Source organism: Mobula hypostoma, chromosome 23 (assembly GCF_963921235.1).
Source record: "Mobula hypostoma chromosome 23, sMobHyp1.1, whole genome shotgun sequence".
In the NCBI taxonomy this organism is placed as follows: Eukaryota; Metazoa; Chordata; class Chondrichthyes; order Myliobatiformes; family Myliobatidae; genus Mobula; species Mobula hypostoma.
In genome coordinates, this window is record NC_086119.1 from 57,028,593 (window position 1) to 57,042,917 (window position 14,325).

Below are 14,325 nucleotides of genomic sequence, written 5' to 3' on the forward strand. Positions count from 1 at the left end.
TTACAAAGATAAGAATATCCGTCAAATGTATGCTTTAAATTAAGAAAGGGATGTTCTGTCTAATTTCCATCAGGTACTGCTTTCTGTCAAAATCAAAAGGTGTGAAAAACCCAGAGACATGTGGATCTGGGTGAACTTTAACCCTTATCTTGCTCCAAAGAAAGCAGCTGTGAGATATTATTCAAACACACTGTAGTCACAGACATAGTCAGTACTGAATCTAAAAATGCAAACACGAGAAATCTGCAGATGTTGGAATTTTCATTTGTGTTGCTCAGTACTGAATCCATTGTTTACAGGAATCTGAGAATCCCCCGTTCTCTTAAACTTTATCTCTGCTACCTTAGTCCATATTGTTACCTTGGTCCATACTGTCCATAGTCCTTACCTTAGTCCATACTGTTTTCTTGGTCCATACTGTTATCTTGGTCCATACTGTTCCCTTGGGCCATACTGTTCCTTTGGTCCGTCATGTCCATAGTCCTTTCCAATACTGCTACCTTGGTCCATACTGTCCATAGACCTTACCTTAGTCCATACTGCTACCTTGGGCCATACTGTTAGATTACATTCAACTTTATTGTCATTGTGCCGAGTACAGATACAAAGCCAATGAAATGCAGTTAGCATCTGACCAGAAATGCAAAGAATAGTGTTATTTACAAAATAACTGCGAATAAAATGTAAATGCTACAACACACAAATATAAAGGTACTGAGACAGTACAATATGGGTGCAATACTGCTTAGTGCTGTGATGTGAGGGTCAGCAGGTCACAGCTTCAGAGAAGAAGCTCTTTCTGTGCCTGCTGGTGCGGGAGCGGAGGCTCCTGTAGCGCCTACTGGATGGGAGGAGAGTAAAAAGTCCATGGTTAGGGTGAGATGCATCCCTGATAATGCTTTTTGCCCTGCCCAGGCAGCGTTTATGGCAGATGTTCTCAATGGTGGGCAATTGGGTGCCGATAATCCGCTGGGCAGTTTTCACGACACGCTGGAGTGCTTTGCGGTCTGATACGGGACAATTACCATACCACACTGAGATGCAGTTGGTGAGTATGCTCTCAATGGTACAGCGGTAAAAGTCCGTCAGTATCCTGGGACAGAGGTGAGCTTTCTTGATGCTCTGCAGGAAATAAAGGTGCTGTTGCACCTTTTTGATCAGGATGGAGGAGTTCAGGGACCAGGTGAGATCCTAGGAAATGTCCTCGGGACACCAAGGAATTTGAAGCTTGATACATGCTCCACTACAGCTCCATTGATGTAGATGGGGACGTGAGTGTGACTCCTAGCATGCCTGAAGTCCATAATGATCTCCTTGGTCTTCTGGGTGTTAAGGGCCAGGTTGTTGTTGGCACACCATGTGGCCAGGTGTTGGACCTCACCCCTGTAGGCCGTCTTGTCATCCCCTCTGATCAGACCAACCACTGTGGTGTCGTCTGCAAACTTGATTATGGAGTTAGAACCATGTACAGGAACACAGTCATATGTGAAAAGGGAGTACAGAAGAGGGCTCAGCACACAGCCTTGAGGCACGCCAGTGTTCAGAGTGAGAGCGGAGGAGGAGAGGTTGTCTAACTTAACTGATTAGGGTCTGTTAGTCAGAAAGTCCAAGGTCCAATTGCAGAGAGATGAGCTGGTACCAAGCTGGCGAAGTTTGGTGATCAGCTTGGAGGGGATCACAGTATTGAATGCTGAACTAAAGTCAATGAACAGCATTCTGACGTAAGAGTTGGGGCTGTCCAGGTGGGTCAGGGCCGAGTGAAGTGCCGTGGAGATGGCGTTCTCTGTTTTAAACTAAACTGTACCTCTGCTGAGCTGTGTATATTCAGAATCCTCCTTGTACCGATTCCAGGGGTACCACCACTTTCCCTGCTGGTTGTTTACAAAATCCTCTTTTCTGTGTAGGGGACATCATGTACATACGGATAGCCCAGCTCAGAAAATTGAATACTTCATGTACAAGTAAATTAATCATCCATTACGACAGCATAGATTTGAAATTGCTCCAAGTCTCTCTTGAGCAAGACCCTTGGCAAAATACTTCTTATCAACAGTACAGCATCTTGTCGTAGCATGGGATCTACCCTCCCATCTCTTGTATATGGTAATTAATTGTAGTAGGCCTTTGGGGCTGACTAATTCAGCACAGCCCACGGATTAATCCCAGTGGTATGTGGTGTGTGCTCCGATTCTGTCTCTAGTCTGATTGAAGTGCAAATATCAGAATCACGTTTATTATTACTGATGTGAAATTCATTGTGTTGCTGCAGCAGTACAGTGCAATACATAAATAATTATAAGTTCCATTAAGAAATGTAAATAGTGCAAGAAAAGAGCAAAGTAATGAGGTAGTGTTCATGGGTTCATAAAATGTTCAGAATGTATACAATGGTCTTGAGGTATTTCTTTAACAACAAATAGCTCAGGTGGTTATCTGACAAACTATAAAACTTTAGTATTGATTTGAAGCAACTCTTCTAACTTGCATTTGCCTTTCTTTGGGTTTTGACTTTAGCAATGAAAAAATATGTTTATATGTTGTCTTTTACATCCTTAGGAAGTCTCAAAGTGCGTTGCAGACAAAGGTGTTTTTCAAGTATGGCCAAACAAAAGCAGAACATCCTTTTGTGGGCAGGGTGTGGCTGAGGAAGTTTCCTATGTCTTGTAATCTATTTTTTAATCAACTTAGTCCAAACTGAATTGCAATGGGAATTCGATTGATGGGAATCCGGAGCGAACACATTATGATTGGGTTACAGAAGTGCTGTGGTTTTATCCTAGAAACAGTGATGATAGTTTGTTAGAATTTCCACTCTTTTATGGGAGGCATCTTTCAGGTTTTGCTGTTTGAGGGTAAGCAGGACTGGTTTGACATTGTGATGTTCATTTCCTATATTGTTTGTGTCTGACGATCTGCAGGTTAACAATACAATTGCTATGATACCATCTCCAGTCCAGCAACCAATGCTCCCACCACCCCAGCCTCAGCCGTCACCACAGCCTCCTTCATCCCAGCAGAGCTCTGTCAGGTAATCACAGCAAAGTCTATTTTCCAAGTTTGATGTTGCTGGAAGCATTGGAGCAGAAAAGGTTAAAGTGACCTAATTAAATGAATTGTATGAATAGAAATTTGGATGGGTTTGCTATCTGACATTATCTCTCAATAGTCATATTGCTATGAGAGGATTTGTCATTTGTAAACTTCGTTTACAAACTCATTTGCAAGGATTCTGACATAGTATGTAGACAGGCTCACTAGGGGAGTGGCCATAATAACTGGATTTGAATTAGGAGCTTAAGGTAAAGGAAGCTGCGGGAAGCACTGATCATAATTCTATTCATCCTGCAGTTTAAGAGGAAGATGTTCACCTGGAAACATAGAAATCTGCAGAACATTACAGGCCCTTCAGCCCACAGTGTTGGGCAGACCATGTAATCTGCTCTAGAACTGCCTAAACTTTCCCTACTGCATAGCCCTCTATCTTTCTAAGCTCTATATACCTTTCTAAGAGCCTCTCAAAAGACCCTATTGTATCCACTTCTGTTAACTTTGCTGGCAGTTTCCATGCACCCACCACTTTCTGTGTGAAAAACTTAGCTCTGACATTCCCCTTGTACATACTTCCAAGCACGTTAAAACTGTGTCCTCTTGTGTTAGCCATTTCAGCCCTGGGAAAAAGTTTCTGCCTATCCATACAATCAATGCCTCTCATCATCTTATACACCTCTATAATGTCACCTTTCATGCTCTATCGCTCCAAGGAGAAAAGGCCAAGTTCACTCAACCTATTTTCATAAGGCATGCTCTCCAATCCAGGCAACATCCTTGTAAATCTCCTCTGCACTCTTTCTATAGTTTCCACATCCTTCCTGTAGCGAGGCAACCAGAATTGAGCACAGTACTCCAAGTGTGGTCTAACTAAGGTCTTGTATAGCTGTAACATTACCTCACGGCTCTTGAACTCAATCCCACAGTTGACGAAGGCCAATACACCATACAGCTTCTTAACAAAGCTGTAAACCTGCGCAGCAGCTTTGTATGTCCTATAGAGACGGACCCCAAGATCTTGCTGATCCTCCACAAGAGTCTTATCATTAATATTATATTCATTCTTCAAATTTGACCTATCAAAAGGAACCACTTCACCCTTATCTGGGTTGAACTCCAAATGCCACTTCTCAGCCCAGTTCTGCGTCCTATCAGTGCCTCGCTGTAACCTCTGACAACCCTCCAGACTACCTTTGTGTCATCAGCAAAATTACTAACCCATCCCTCCACTTCCTCATCCAGATTATTTATAAAAATCACAAAGAGGAGGGGTCCCAGAACAGATCCCTGAGGCATATCACTGGTCACCGTCCTCATGCAGAATACGAACCGTCTACAACCACCCTTTGCCTTCTGTGGGCAAGCCAATTCTGGATCCATAAAGCAAGGTCTCCTTGGATCCCATGCTTCCTTACTTTCTGAATGAGCCTCGCATGGGGAACCTTATCAAATGTCTTGCTGAAATTCATATACATTACATCCACATCTGATAAGCCAGATGTATCAGTATTATAGTGGAATAAAGGGAATTACACAGGCATGAGAGAGGAGCTGGCCAAAGTTGATTGGAGGGGGACACTAGCAGGGACGATGGCAGAGCAACAATGGCTAGAGTGTCTAGGGCCATTCATGTACCTATCCAAACTTTGCTTAAACATTGAAATCGAGCTCGTATACACCATTTGTGCTGGCAATTCATTCCGTACTCTCACCACCCTCTGAGTGAAGAAGTTTCTACTCATGTTCCCTTTAAACTTTTCATCATTACCAAAAGTTTTTTCAACTATATAAAGAATAAAAGAAAGGGGAAAATAGATATTGGACCACTGGAAAATGATGCTAGAGAAGTAATAATGGGGAATAAAAAAATTGGTGGAGGAACTTAATAAGTATTTTGCGTTAGTCTTCACTGTGGAAGACACAAGCAGTGTGCCAGAAATTTGAGAGTGTCGGGGGTCAGAAGTAAGTGTAGTTATTACTAAGGAGAAGGTGCATTGGAAGATGAAAAGTCTGAAGGTAGATAAACCACCTGGACCTGATGGACTACACCCCAGGATTCTAAAGGAGTTGGCTGAAGAGATCATGGAGGCAGTAGTAATGATCTTTCAAGAATCACTAGATTCTGGAATTGTTCTGGACCACTGGAAAATTGTAAATGTCACTCCACCCTTTAAGGAGGGAGGAAGGCGTAAGAAAGGAAATTATAGGTCATTTATCCCACCACTGAAGTGGTGGGAAGATGTTGGAGGCCACTATTAAGAATGAGGTTTCGTGGTACTGGGAGGCACGTGATAAAATAGGCCAAACTCAACATAATTTCCTTTAGGGGAAATGTTGCCTTATAAATCTGTTGGAATTCTTTGAGGAAATAACAGGCAGGATAGACAAAAGATGTTTTTTACTTGGATTTTCAGAAAGCCTTTGACAAGATGCCACACATGAGGCTGCTTAACAAAATAGGAGCCCATTGTATTACTAGAAAGATATGTGCGTTGATAGAAGATTGGCTGGCTGGCAGGAGACAATGAGTGGGATTAAAAGGGGGCCTTTTCAGATTGGCTGCCAGTGTGGTGATCCGCAGCAGTCAGTGTTGGGACCACTTCTTTTCACGTTATATGTCGATGAGTTGGATGACAGAATTGATGGCTTTATGGCCGAGTTTGTGCACGATACAAAGATAGCGGGAATGGAGTTGGTGTTGAGGAAGCGAGGTGTCTGCAGAAGGACTTGGACAGATTGGGACAATGGGCAAAGTGGCAGATGAAATATAGTGTGGGAAGTGAATGGTTATGCACTTTGTTAGAAGGAATAAAGGTGTAGACTATTTTCTAATCCGGGAGGAAATTCAAAAATCAGGCATGCAAAGGGATTTTGGTGTCTTTGTGTAGGATCCCCTGAAGGTTAACTTGCGGGTTGAGTCGGTGGTAAGGAAGATTAAGAGAACACGTGAGAGAGGGAGACATCAGGATGCGAAAACAGGTAGGTCCTGCTCAGTGCCAGTTTAGTGAGAAGTTTAATGTTTGTCACCATCAGACTCATTCATGAATTGCTATTAAATGTTGATTTTACTCTATGCTTCCTACAAGACTGAGAATTTTGAATTAGTATCTGCTGGGTTGCAAGTTCCAGGAAATCTTCACTGACTGTGTAAAACCATGCCAAAATTTGATCATCTGTTGCAGTTCTGGTCCAGCTCCATCCCCAAGTGCTTTTCTGCCAAGTCCATCAGCACAGACAACACAGAGCCCAGCTGCAGCGAGGACCCCTCAGAATTTCAGTGTCCCTTCACCAGGCCCTCTCAACACTCCAGGTAATGGTAGAGAGAGAAGTAATTGCCTTAAATGCCCTAACTCTCTATCCCATTAACTACAGGGAAACTGATACTTTCAGCATATGCGTTTGGAATGCATTTGATGTAAAATGGCAAGAGTTCTACATCTGTATAATGTTATTTTCTTTTGCAGTTCTGTCATTACTTTAAAATTGTAAAGATGTGCCGATTATAATGTTGCAATAGCCTTTTTCGCATTCTCCCAATATGACGGGGTTGACTCATTACCAAGACTGATGTCCTGGTTTTTAATAAATCCAACAACTTTGGTTTATATTCATCCTCACAGGTGTCTCTGTGGAAACTGTACTTGTTCTTGTCCATGAATCTCTTGACATGCAAAGTCATGCAGAAATAGTGTTCCTACTGATGTCCAGAGACGTTAACTGAACTGCAGCCCAAGATCTGTGCTACACACAATCACTTTTTTATTATTAGGTTAGTTTTCTCAATTCTGCAGAAAACCTTTTGAAAGTTTATTGGAAGCCGCCGTGCAATATGCCCACAGATTCAGACATAAACAAGAGAAAATTGGCAGATGCTGGAAATCCGAGCAACACACAAAATACCAGAGGAACTCGGAGAGCCAGGCGGCATCTACGGAGAAGAGCACAGTTCATGTTTCGAGCTGAGACCCTTCGGCAGGACCTGCAGTATTTTGTGTGTCCCACAGATTCAATGTTGGTTTCTCAGAGAAATTTACAACATGAAATCGGCCATTGATCCCGTCAAATGTATAGTGTCTGAGAAAACCCCACCCAGCCTATCTCACTGCTAGCATTAGATCTGTAACTCTTTAGCCACATCTGCCTTCTGGTTTTAAACCTAGTGAGGCTTCTGCCTCTCTAATTCTTTCAGGCAGTGAATTACTGACCCCCAACATTGTTGAAGGGAGAGCATTTCCTTGTTTCCCTCTAATCCTTCTTTTACTTTAAGTCTGACCATTGGTTTTTGACATCTCAAATCTGGAAACAGGTCTGTCCTGCATCTCAAATGTTCATATTTTAGACAAACTCCAACTCTGCTTCCTTTAAAGAGAGCGTTTTGATTCATGCCTCATAGCTACAGCTCAGTTTCAGCAAGATCATTGTAAACCTCCCTGATTTATTCTCAATGCCTGAGCTTTCAAAAGTACTCAGTATACTTCTTAACTTCCTGAACTGCTGTGTTTAAAGATCTATGAACATTAACTCTTCCCAATATCTATGAGATTGAGATTAGTTTGATATATACATGTCACATGTACATCAAAGCATACAGTGAACTACTTTATTTGCGTTGAATCGAATCGGTAAGGCTTGTGCTGATGCCATGCTTCCAGCACCAACAGGGTTTGATTACAACTCACTAACCCGAACCATACGTCTTTGGAATGTGAGAAGAAAGCAGAGCACCTGGATGAGAACAACACTGTCACGGGGAGAACATACAAGCTCCTTAGAGCCGGCAGCAGGAATTGAATCGTGGTATTACGGTTAGCACAGTAAAGTGTGCCACCTTGCTATGCTAGACTCCATTTGTCTTCTTTTGCTATCTCAAATGCATTACTTTTGACTACTTTGAATTTAATCCTCTCTCCATTCAGCCTACTTGACCAGACAGCATCCCTCTTCCTGCATTCTAAAGCTTTCCTCTTCAAGGTTAGCCTCATATCGAGTTTTTGGATCACTTGTAAACTTCTTTATAGAGCCCCCTATATCATTATAAAACAAAATGTATATTAATAAAGGTAAGGAATGGAGTGTTGAAACTTTGGGAACTTAACTGCTAATAAATTACTAGTTACAATGCAGCAGGTATGATGTCCTAAGTGCACTGTTGCCATCGAAGCGGGGAGGGTAAATGGAGATGAGGTGACCCACTGGAGTGGTACGGTGGGCTCAGGTGGGTGAAGGGTTTCCTAGGTTCCAGAATCAAGCCAGGTGGAAAATGAACTTGCATGTGAGCAGCCTCAGGGTATTTTAAATGACTCTGCAGCCAGTGAGTGACTGGCTGAAGTGAATCTGCATTCAGATACAGAAGCCAGCTATCATCTGGACTGAGACCTCACAAGAGGTCAAGATTGGCTGTGACAGAGAAGTCACTGGGAAAGGTTCCCCTTCTGTGAGGACATGTTCTCAGACCCACTGAAACTAAGCTGCAGCCGCTGTATCAAGTTGCTTTAGATCTTGGAGACCAAGAGACTACTGATATCAGGATCCAAAGCAGAAGCAAAACAATCTGCAGGAGGACCTCAGTCAGGAGGCTCCATAGTTTCTGCTTGACCCACCGACCTCTGCTGTCGGTTTATTGTTTATTGATCTTACCACCTCCTGGACTTGTTCTTACACTGATCCTTCATTTAATGGAAGACTTTATCCTAGGTGGTAACCAACAGCTCATTCCATGACCTCGAAGATTTTCTCCAAACAATTTCTGATCCTGTTGTAATATATACACACATCTCCATAAGTGTGGCTTCAGCTTAGATAGATCCTCATCAAGGTAGACCTTGGACTATGTTTGTTATGAGTATCAATTTCCAAACCATTACTGCAGGATGGTTTACTATTTTGTCTTGCACACCATACATCACATTAGTTAATGAGCTTCTCTTGTTTAATAGCAGTCCAGGCACAATGTGGCAGGCCACTGTTCTCATGTTCGCTGTAGAACCTTTTAATTATGCAGTGTTGATGTGAAAGGGTGCTGGCTAATTCCCGGTTAAATCATCTGATAGGAATAAGTCCCTTACAGATTGGACTGTGAGGGAGACCCACTCCCCCCAAATCCCCAGACTGAAAGCACACTTCCTGCAGTTCTAGGATATTTGGAGTCATGTACAGAGTTCTGAAGGGAAAAGCTAAGCTGACTGGCACACTGGTTGGTCACTAACCAGCCTCCTTTAGTTGCCACCTCCAACGGGATCCCACCACCAAGCACATCTTTCCCTCCCCCCCCTTCTGCTTTCCGCAGGGATCCCACACCAAACACAACTTTCCCTTCCCCCCTTTTCTGCTTTCTGCAGGGATCGCTCCCTACACGACTCCCTTGTCCATTCGTTCCCCCCATCCCTTCCTACTAATCTCCCTCCCAGCACTTATCCTTGTAAGCAAAACAAGTGCTACACCTGCCCTTACACTTCCTCACCACCATTCAGGGCCCCAGACAGTCCTTCCAGGTGAGGCGCACCTGTGAGTCGGCTGGGGTGATATACTGCGTCCGGTGCTCTCTGTGCGGCCTTCTATATATTGGTGAGACCCAACACAGGCTGGGAGACTGTTTCGCTGAACACCTACGCTCTGTCCGCCAGAGAAAGCAGGATCTCCCAGTGGCCGCACATTTTACTTCCACGTCCCATTCCCATTCTGATATGTCAATCCACAGCCTCCTCTACTGTCAAGATGAAGCCACACTCAGGTTAGAGGAACAGCACCTTATATTCCATCTGGGTAGCCTCCAACCTGATGGCATGAACATCTAACCTCTGTTAATGCCCCTCCTCCCCTTCTTACCCCATCCCTTATTTATTTCCCTCCCCTTTTTTTCTCTTCTCTCTCTGTCCCTCTCACAATCACTCCTTGCCTGCTCTCCATCTTCCTCTGGTGCTCCCCTCCCCCTTTCTTTCTCCCTAGGCTTCCTGTCCCATGATCCTCTCCCTTCTCCAGCCTTGTATCCCTTTTGCCAATCAACTTTCCAGCTCTTAGATCCACCCCTCCACCTCCTGTCTTCTCCTATCATTTCGGATCTCCCCTCCCCCTCCCCCTTTCAAATCTCTTACTGTCTCTTCTTTCAGTTAGTCCTGACGAAGGGTCTTGGCCTGAAACGTCAACTGTACTTCTTCCTATAGATGCTGCCTGGCCTGCTGCGTTCCACCAGCATTTTGTGTGCGTTGCTTGAATTACCAGCATCTGCAGAGTAGGTACCTGGAAAATGATGCAATATGTAGAGGATGGGAACCGGGATGATGGATTACACATGGCTTTCCCCAGTCCTCTGGTCTGTCACCAGCTCTTGCCACTTTGTATACCCTACTTTTCAATTTAACATTATCTTTGTTAACCATAGATTGTATCACTTTCTCATGGAATCCTTCTTTCTAACAGGGATAAATTCCTGCTGAGTGTTATGGACCAGCTGTCTGATTACCTGTCACTGTTCATCTCATCTGTCTCCTAAATTATTTTCCAGTCCGTACATGTTCATACTATTATCTTGCCCTTATTTAAGTTGAAGGTGCTAGTTTTGACCCTCAAGTTCTGGAATTCTATTATATTGTAGTTACCACTTCCCTGGGGCATCTTATTAACTGCAAGATCTCTTAGTAATCGTTTCTTGTTACACCATGAGCAAATCTCAAACCCTGGGTGGGTTTGGAAGCATGCTGCTCTGAGAAGAGACACTTCCCAGTAAGACTGATCCAGTTAGTTGCCTGATTAATTGGGCAGTCATAGAGTCCCACAGCATGAAAATAGGCCATTCCATTCACTACCTTCATGCTGACCAATTCCCCAGTGTTTAGGTCAAAGGCAGAGGAAGAAATATATACAGAAGAACTTCTTTGATCAGCATGTTTTTGCCCCAGTGAGGAAAGAGGCTTCAGAGTCTTCACTGTGGAATATGGTGGAAGTTCCAAGTGTCAGGGAGCAAGAAGTGTGTGAAGTTACCATAACTAGAGAGAAGGTAATTGGGAAACTGAAAGGTCTGAAGGTAGGTAAGTCACCTGGACCAGATGGTGTACACCCCAGGGTTCTGAAAGAGGTGGCTGAAGAGATTGCAGAGGCATTGGTAATGATTTTTCAGTCACTAGATTCTGAAATGGTTCCAGAACACTGGAAAATTGCAAATGTCACTCCACTCTTCAAGACGAGAGAGAAGCAGAAGAAAGGAAACTATTGGCCAGTTAGTCTGACCTCAGTGGCTGGGAAGATGCTGGAGTTGAGGATGAGGTCTCAGGATACTTGGAGGCACATGATAAAAATGGGTGGTAGTATTCTGTTGGAATTCTTTGAAGAAGGAACAAGCAGGATAGGCAAACGAGAGTCAGTGAATGATGTGTGTTGGATTTTCAGAAGGCGTTTGACAAGGCACCACACATGAGGCTCCTTAACAAGCTACAAGCCCATGGTATTGTAGGAAAGATTCTAGCATGGATAAAGCAGTGGCTAATTGGCAGGAGGCAAAGAGTGGGAATAAAGGGAGCCTTTTCTGACTGGCTACTGGTGACTAGTGGTGTTCCACAGGGGTCTGTGTTGGGACCAATTCATTTTACATTATGTGTCAATGCTTTGGATGATGGAATTGATGGCTTTGTTGTAAAGTTTGCAGATATGAAGATAGGTGGAGGGGCAGGTAGTTTTGAGGAAGTGGAGAGTCTACAGAAGGACTTAGACAGAATTAGGTGAATGGGCAAAGAAGTGGCAGATGGAATACAGTGTCGCTAAGTGTGTGGTCATGCACTTGGTAGAAGAAATGAAAGGGTTGACTATTTTCTAAATGGAGAAAAAATACAAAGGTACTGAAATGCAAAGGGACTTGGGAGTTCTTGTGCAGGGTTCCCTGAAAGTTAAATTTGCAGGTTGAGTCTGTGGTGAGGAAGGCAAATGCAATGTTAGTATTCATTTGAAGAGGACTAGAGTATACAACAACGTTGAAACTTTATAAAGCACTGGTGACCTCTCACTTGGAGTATTTTGAGCAGGTTTGGGCCCCTCAGGAAGGATGTGCTGAAACTGGAGAGGGTTCAAAAGAGGTTCACAAAAATGATTCCAGGTTTGAATGGCTTGTCACATGAAGAACGTTTGATGGTTTTGGGCCTGTATTCACTAGAATTCAGAAGAATGGGGGTGACCTTATTGAAACCTATTAAATGGTTGATACCTTGATAGAGTGGATGTGGAGAGGATGTGGGAGAGTCCAGGGGACACAGCCTCAGAATCAATGGGCATCCTTTTAGAACGGAGATGAAGAGGAATTTCTTTAGCCAGTGACTGGTGAATCTGTGGAATTCTTTGCCACAGGCAGCTGTGAAGGGCAAGTCTTTATGTATAGTTAAGGCAGAGGTTGCTAGATTATTGATTGGTCATGGCATGAAGGGATATGGGGAGAAAGCAAGAGATTAGAGCTGAGAGAAAAATTGGATCAGCCATGATGAAATGGCGGAGCAGACTTGATGGGCCAAATGGAGGGGCTCCTATGTCTTATGGTCTTATTATTGGATCTTGTTGTAGTTAATTGAAGGCCGAAAGTGGGCTATATGTCAGTCGGAGAACTTCTGGGGAGCTAAATCAGGTCATAAATTTTAGATGATGGGAAAGGACAAGGACAATATCTGAATTTCAATGGGTCGAGAAGGGAATGAGATTCAGTCCCTTGCAAGGGGGGACATAGAATCAGGAGAAATAGAGTCAGTGTGGATAGAACTGAGGAACAGTAAGGGCAAAAAGACCCTAATAGGTGTTATCTACAGGCCCCCAAACAGTAGCATGGATATTGGGTGCAAGTTGAATAGGGAGTTAACAATGGCATGTGGCAAAGGAAATGTCACAGTAGTTATGGGGGATTTCAACATGCAGGTGAACTGGGAAAATCAGGTTGGTACTGCACCCCAGGATAGGGAGTTTGCAGAGTGCCTACGGGATGCATTTTTGGAGCAGCTTTTACGAGAGCCGACCAGGGATAAGGCTATTCTGGATTTAGTGTTGTGCAATGAACAGGATTTGATTAGTGATCTTGAAGTAAAGGAGCCATTAGGAGGTAGTGACCATAGTATGATCAGTTTTTATCTGCAAGTTGAGAGGGATGAGGGCAGATCAGAAGTGTCAGTATTGCAGTTGAACAAAGGAGACTATGGAGCCATGAGGGAGGAGCTGGCCAAAGTTGACTGGTCGGATATCCTAGAAGAAAAGACAGTGGAACAGCAATGGCAGGTATTCTTGGGAATAATGCACGAGGTGCAAAATCAGTTCACCCCCTGGAGAAGGAAGGATTTAAAGGGGGGAAAGTGGCCACAGTGGTTGACAAAGGAAGTCAGAGATAGCATAGCATTAAAAAAGAAGTATAACAGAGCTAAGGTGAGTGGAAAGACGGATGATTGGGAAATTTTTAAGGAGCAACAGAACTTAACTAAAAAGGCAATACGGGGAGAAAAAATGAGGTATGAACGCAAGCTAGCTAGTAATATAAAGGGGGATAGCAAAAATTTTTTTAGGTATGTGAAGAGAAGGAAGATAGTTAAGAACAATGTTGGGCCCTTGAAGAATGAATTGGGAGAAATTGTTATGGGAAACAGAGAAATGGCAGACGAATTTAATAAGTACTTTGGATCTGTCTTCGCTAGGGAAGACACAAGCAATCTCCCAGATGTATGGATGGGCCAAGGACATAGGGTAACAGAGGAACTGAAACAGATTGACATTAGGAAGGAAACGGTGATGAGTAGACTGATGGGACTGAAGGTGAACAAATCCCCAGGTCCAGATGGTCTGCATCCTAGGGTACTAAAGGAGGTGGCTCTGGAAATTGCAGATGCATTGGTGATCATTTTCCAATGTTCCTTAGATTCAGGATCAGTTCCTGAGGATTGGCGAATGGTTAATGTTATCCTACTTTTTAAGAAAGGAGGGAGGGAGAAAACAGAGAACTATCGCCCTGTTAGCCTAACATCAGTAGTGGGGAAGATGCTAGAGTCCATTATTAAAGATGAAATAGCAGCATATCTTGCTAGCAGTGATAGGATTGGGCCAAGCCAGCATGGATTTATAGAACATAGAATAGTACAGCACAGTACAGGCCCTTCAGCCCACAATGTTGTGCCGACCCTCAAACCCTGCCTCCCATATAAGCCCACACCTTAGATTCCTCCATATACCTGTCTAGTAGTCTCTTAAACTCCACTAGTGTATCTGCCTCCACCACTGACTCAGGTAGTGCATTCCACGCACCAACCACTCTCTGAGTAAAAAACC

General features: G+C 43.6%; 1 protein-coding gene across 4 annotated transcripts in view; it reads left to right on the plus strand.

The window, feature by feature from the left end:
• Positions 1-14,325, plus strand: part of med15 (mediator complex subunit 15) — a 184,527-nt gene that overhangs the window by 91,411 nt on the left and 78,791 nt on the right. For all 4 annotated transcript variants that reach the window (XM_063031694.1, XM_063031696.1, XM_063031695.1 and 1 more), the window contains 2 exons: positions 2,919-3,028; positions 6,231-6,358. In XM_063031694.1, the coding sequence (XP_062887764.1) occupies positions 2,919-3,028; positions 6,231-6,358 (238 nt within the window). The remainder of the gene's footprint in view (positions 1-2,918; positions 3,029-6,230; positions 6,359-14,325) is intronic.